The sequence below is a fragment of the Lethenteron reissneri genome, chromosome 13 (assembly GCF_015708825.2).
Source record: "Lethenteron reissneri isolate LAM-NWPU_2019-01 chromosome 13, ASM1570882v1, whole genome shotgun sequence".
NCBI classification, from domain to species: domain Eukaryota; kingdom Metazoa; phylum Chordata; class Hyperoartia; order Petromyzontiformes; family Petromyzontidae; genus Lethenteron; species Lethenteron reissneri.
In genome coordinates this window covers 9,708,541-9,715,169 of record NC_083791.1, presented here as the reverse complement: position 1 = coordinate 9,715,169, position 6,629 = coordinate 9,708,541, and the positions used below count along the sequence as shown (strand labels likewise).

General features: G+C 54.3%; 1 protein-coding gene across 1 annotated transcript; it reads right to left on the bottom strand.

Annotated features, from left to right (window-relative positions):
- Positions 1–216: 216 nt before the first annotated feature.
- On the bottom strand, positions 217–4,829 carry LOC133341965 (interleukin-17D-like). Its single transcript, XM_061550801.1, has 3 exons — positions 4,749–4,829; positions 1,942–2,372; positions 217–539 (listed from the first exon to the last, which is right to left on the bottom strand). Exons 1-3 carry the CDS (start codon positions 4,755–4,757, stop codon positions 293–295), a joined length of 687 nt encoding a protein of 228 aa, XP_061406785.1. The 5' UTR covers positions 4,758–4,829; the 3' UTR covers positions 217–292.
- Positions 4,830–6,629: the final 1,800 nt, after the last annotated feature.

Below are 6,629 nucleotides of genomic sequence, written 5' to 3'. Positions count from 1 at the left end.
TAGGACTAAGACAAACGGGGTTCTCTGTAGGGCTAAGACAACCGGTGGTTCTGGTAGGACTAAGAACAACGGTGGTTCTCGTAGGATAAGAAGACCGGTGGTTCTCTGGTATGACTAACGACAACCGGTGGTTCTCTGGTAGGACTACAGGCCAAACGGTGGTCTCTGGAGGACTAAGGACAACCGGGGTTCTCTGGTAGGACTAAGACAAAACGGTGGTTCTCTGGTAGGACTAAGACAACCGGTGGTTCTCTCGTAGGGCTAAGACAACCGGCAGCTTTCTTCGGCTGGACTAAGACGGGGCCGTCTTGGCGACGACGCAGGTGCAGGCGAGCGGCACGTCCACCCAGCGTCGCTCGTAGTCGTAGAGGCGCGACGCGGGGTCGCAGGCGCGCCGGTAGAGGGCGCGCATGCGGTACACGACGGGCACAGAGACGAGGGAGCGCTCGAACGCCCCTTTGCCCGGCTCCACGCAGCCCGAGCAGAGGCACTCGGCCATGGCGATGCGCGAAGGGTAGCGGTTCGGGTCGTGGTCCACGCTGAGCGATGGAAGAGGCGCAGGGAGGGAAGGAGGAAGGGAGGGAGGGGAGAGATTGAGGCATGCGGAGAGAGGTGCGGAGGAACGGAGATGATGCGGTCTCTTTTTGCGTTACGTTAATTGGTTACGAGGCGATTAATGTATTACGGGGAACGCGTTGTTTTGTTTAAATATATAAAAAAGCGGATGCGAATTGGATGCAATGCGGTCGAGCGAACGTAGTAGCTACGTCGCGCGAGTAGGAACAAGCGGTCGTACGGCCTGCCTTGGCGTGGCGTCATCACGCGAAGTCGTTGGGATGCTGCTGGATGTTTCTAGATGTTAACCCACGTGCCACAGTCTTCGTCCAGCCTGCGTTACGCATCTATATTATTATTTATGATAACGACGTTGACTTATGAGAATGACATGCTTCGTCAGGAACGCAACAACCGCCGCGTTATAGGAGAACAGACGGGCACAGATTCCACCGGTGCCCGCGGTTTATCATGATACACCAGACGAGGTAGTAAACATCTCCTAGCCACAGTGATGATGATGAGAGAGAGAGACACGCAAACTCCAAATATACAGCAGGTGTCAGGGCTGGGATCGAACCCACGACCTCCTGTACACCAGGCGAAGTAGTTAACATCTCCTAGCCACAGTGATGATGATGAGAGAGAGAGAGACACGCAAACTCCAAATATACAGCAGGTGTCAGGGTTGGGATCGAGCCAACGACCTCCTGTACACCAGGCGAGGTAGTTAACATCTCCTAGCCACCGAGATGATGATGATGATGTTGAGAGAGAGAGACATGCAAACTCCAAATATACAGCAGGCGTCAGGGTCGGGATCGAGCCCACGACCTCCTGTACACCAGGCGAGGTAGTTAACATCTCCTTAGCCACAGTGATGATGATGAGAGAGAGAGAGACACGCAAACTCCAAATATACAGCAGGTGTCAGGGTTGGGATCGAGCCAACGACCTCCTGTACACCAGGCGAGGTAATTAACATCTCCTAGCCACCGAGATGATGATGATGATGTTGAGAGAGAGAGACATGCAAACTCCAAATATGCAGCAGGTGTCAAGGTCGGGATCGAGCCCACGACCTCCTGTACACCACGCGAGGTAGTTAACATCTCCTAGCCACCGTGATGATGATGAAAGAGTGAGAGAGAGATACGCAAACTCCAAATACACAGCAGCAAGCGTCAGGGTCGGAATCGAGCCCACGACCTCCTGTACACCAGGCGAGGTAGTTAACATCTCCGAGCCACCGTGATGATGATGAGAGAGTGAGAGAGAGACACGCAAACTCCAAATACACAGCAGCAGGTGTCAGGGTCGGGATCGAGCCCACGACCTCCTGTACACCAGGCGACGTAGTTAACATCTCGGCTAAACTTTGCTCACCGGATAGTCCACGGTGCCAGCGCCCTGGCCTCCAGCTCGGTGGAGGCGACGAGCCCTTGCCACGAGGGGCAACGCGAGCCGCTCCCGTTCCTGCCCGCAACTCCGTGCGCGCGTCCGGCGAACCTGCCCCCGGCGGTGAGCGGCGCGTCTGAGCGCGCGGCCTCGGCTTCGCTCAGCCGCTCCACGAGGTGTTCGTTGAGCAGCGCGCGACGCCGTGAGCCTCGGCAGCCGTGCAACTCGCGTCTCAGGAAACTCTCGGAGCGGTCGCGGCACGCGGAGGCGCGGGGCGATGCCCTGGCGTGGCCAGGCGGGCGGCTACGCGCCTCTGCGGGCACCGTCGACGCCGTGGTCGCGATGATGATGATGAGGACGGCGGCGAGCAGAAGTCGAGGAAGCCGCGGAGGTCCGCTGGTGCGGAGGGGGGTGCGTGTCTGTGGACGGCGAAGTTTGTGATGAAACACAACAACAGCAACAGCAACAAAAATGTCACGAGCGAATGAGATTAAATGTGGCTTGGGTCTAACGTTAGGAGTCAGCGTCGCATGAGAACGTGTTGGCCGTGTGAATCGTTCAATTGGTTTCTGATGTATCGATCGAGGTGATGTCGCCTACACGCACATCCACACGGAGGCAGGGCGGGCGTGTCAAGCGTTGTCAAGACGAGAATCAGGATGTTGTATTTGTACTGCAGGAGGAATCCCATGAGCTGTGAAGCTCTTTATCACAAATGTCCAGGAGGGGTACGGGGTCAGAACGTTACAACAACTAATACAAACACACGTTGGGACTGCAGCGTATAGGAAAGGTAAATAAATTACGTTTTAAAAATAAAAATTACGTGTAAAACGAAACAATGTGTTATTATATATTTACGCGATCTAACGCCTCCAAAAAACCCCTCTATTATGGCAGATAACAATGATTGTAATAATGTATTTATTTATCTATGTATCTATGTATCTACGTATCTATTTATGTATGTATCTATGTATCCAGGAGAACCGCACTGAGTGGCAGGGCTCATTGGTATTTATTTATTTAGTTAGAGGCGTTGTCAGCCACAACGTGGGAAGAGTCAGAGAGGAGAAACCGAAGGTGAACCCGGAGAAAATCCACGCGACGATCGTCGTCCACACGTCGCTGCTGTTGCTGCCTTCTGCTGGCGAGGCAGGGCACGGCACCCCATCGACGCTCAGCCCACGTGAACAAGGGGAGTTTCGCAACTATTTCATTCTTTTTTTTTTACCAGGTAAGCTATGTAGCTCTTTTTCAGAAGCGACCTGGCCACAAACGACAGCTCGACGAAGCGACTTCTCATCGTGTGGATATTTAGAGCAGCCAGGTCCTCTGCGCACTGCGTGATGTCGATACCAAATGTGGGAAAACCGGAGGACCCGGAGAAAAAATTCCACGCGGCCACGGGGAGAAAACGCAAACTCCAAATATACAGGAGGTGTCAGGGTAAAGATCGAACCCACGCCCTCCTGCATAACAGACAAGGTAGTCAACATCTCCTAGCCACCGCGATAATGATGAGAGAGAGACATGCACACTCCAAACATACAGCAGGTGTCATGGTCGAGATCGAACCCACGCCCTCCTGCATACCAGACAAGGTAGTCAACATCTCCTAGCCACCGTGATGATGATGAGAGAGAGAGAAACGCAAACTCCAAACATACAGCAGGTGTCAGGGTCGGGATCGAACCCACGACCTCCTTCATACCAGGCGAGGTTGTCAACATCTCCTAGCCACCGTGATGATGATGAGAGAGAGAGAGAGACATGCACACTCCAAACATACAGCAGGCGTCAAGGTCGGGATCGAACCCACGCCCTCCTGCATACCAGGCGAGGTAGTCAACATCTCCGAGCCATCGTGATGATGATGAGAGAGAGAAACACACACACTCCAAATATACAGTAGATGTCAGGGTTGGGATCGAACCCACGTCCTCCTGCATACCAAGCGAGGTAGTTAACATCTCCTAGCCACCGTGATGATGATGAGAGAGAGAGACACGCAAACTCCAAATATACAGCAGGTGTCAGGGTCGGGATCGAACCCACGCTCTCCTGCATACCAGGCGAGATAGTCAACATCTCCTAGCCACCGTGATGATGATGAGAGAGAAAGACATGAAAACTCCAAATATACAGCAGTTGTCAGGGTCGGGATCGAACCCACGCTCTCCTGCATACCAGGCGAGGTAGTTGACATCTCCTAGCCACCGTGATGATGATGAGAGAGAGAGACATGAAAACTCCAAATATACAGCAGTTGTCAGGGTCGGGATCGAACCCACGCTCTCCTGCATACCAGGCGAGATAGTCAACATCTAGCCACCGTGATGATGATGAGAGAGAGAGACATGAAAACTCCAAATATACAGCAGGTGCCAGGGTCGGGATCGAATCCACGCTCTCCTGCATACCAGGCGAGGTAGTTGACATCTCCTAGCCACCGTGGCGCCCACAAAAAGATGAGTTACGCTGATCAACCAACCCTCGCTTCTGTCTCCACCACAGTGTTGGATTACAAGCGGCAGCCGCGTGCAGAGCCACCGCACAGAGCACACAAAGTGGCGGTGACGTCACCACGGCGCCTGTGCCAGGCCAGGTGCACTCTGAGGCCACGTGAAGTGTCGAACGCCCGCTGGCAGGAGGTAACGGGGCAGACGCAGGTGCCGTGGGTTGACTGACTAAAATGCCTGGCAGATGCACACCAGCTGTGGCACCACCTTTCCGTACAAGCGCACAACACACACGCACACCACACTCGCAGAGCGCTCCAAATACGATCTCACCTCTGCCATGGGAGAACGATCCAGGGGATGGCGGAATTCTTCTCGGAGACTTTGTCGTGCGAGTCTCGTCTCTGTCCTCACGTCTCAACTCTGATTGTTGATCCGCGGCGCTCCGCGTGTTTTATAGCTCGCGCTACGGCGGGCGAACATATCCGCCCGCCCACTCACTCATCGACTCAATCCTCTTGGCCCTCTTTGCTTTAGCCCCAGCCACACACGCATACCACGTGGCTCGCGCCACAACAACAACACAAAATATCCACGACGCCCAAGGTCGTGGTTGGCCGGCTGCAAATTCACCAACGCGATTTGTAATTTCCAGCCCCGCCTGCTTTTTTTCTGCTTTCCTGCTTGCTGCTGCTGCTGGGGTCACGGGGAAGAGGCGTGGGTCATAAAAAAAATCCCACCACCACCCACCCCCCCACCCCCCCGTGGTATGAGACCCACATTGAGATAAAAAATACCCCAAAGAGAATATTTTTGTTTGTTTTACAAACAAAACTAAAATATCTAACGGGAATTTTGACTTGTTCCTGAACTTGACTGCGAAGATATCGCAAGCGTTCAAGTATGCGCTTGATGTCACTCGAGGCTTCCTAGTTTCAGAAGCATAGCGAACACACACACAGACACAGACACGCGCGCGCGTGCACCCACGACACGCACGCGCGCGCGCGCGATCCGTGGGCTTTACCTCGGTATTTGCATAACGAGGAGGTAGGTTGCAAGTGGAGGTGTCGCCTCGTGACGTGGCCAAAAGGAAACGGTGGAGTGTGCGGGGGATACAAAGGGCACGCGGTGGGCTCCGGCTGAGTGTCCGCGTTTATTTTTGGTGCCGTGAAGTGAGAACGACTGCGTGGAGAAGGCGATGGGGGGTGGAGGGGCAGGAGGGGTTTTCTTGCGCGCAGTCGTAGGAACGACTCTTCGCCTGCACCACGGCGCAGACCTGATCGGGTGTAAGACGAGGAGTTGGCGTGGGTTTTGAGAGCGTGAGATGATGGGAGAGAACACGAGATGGACACGCAAAGAGACAGAGAGAGAGAGACAGCCAGACACGGAGGGAGACACACAGAGAGAGAGAGACACGGAGACACGCGGAGATAGACGCGGGGGAGATGTATGCGGGGAGACAGAGACGGAGATTCGGAGAGAGAGGGGAAGACAAGGCAGTTACAGAGACACAGAAAGAGAGAGACTAGCGGAGACAGACACGGGGACATGCAGAGAGACAGAGAGAAAGGCAGGGACATTGAGATCGTCACGAAGAGACAATAGGAGACATGCAAATACACTTCGATTACTACGGAGATAGCGAGACAGAACGGAGGGCGGACACGAACAGACGGAGAGACACGTGGAGAGAGACACACAGAGAGAGAGAGAGACAGAGAGTGAGAGATTACAAGGGAGACCTTGTCCTGATCTCGGGAGCTAAGCGGGGTTCACAGCCTGGTCGGCACTTGGACTGTGCGATCACCAGCCGCGGCTTGCCAGGTGCTGTAGGAGTTGGAGCCGCGAGGTTTGGCCGCTAGGTGGCAGTACGTCAGCGCGTGCCAATTCCTGCGATGTTTGCATTGGGTTGGGTCTCTCTCTGTGTGTGTGTGCGTCGAATCCATCTGTGCGGAGTTTCAGAGTGTCACTCGCTCGTGCGCGATGAGCGTCCCCCCCCCAAAAAAAAACTCACTTTCCTTCGCACCGTACGTAGCCAACCGTGCTAATCGCGCCAAACTATCGGGAGGCATCAGGATACGGGTGAAGTTTTTTTTCCCTGGCTAAATCCCACGATATACGTGCAGCCCCTTGAGTAATCCACTGCTGGATGAACAAACCATCCCCTCGCCTGAGCGCCTTGGAGATCCGCTTCACCATACTTCACCACGC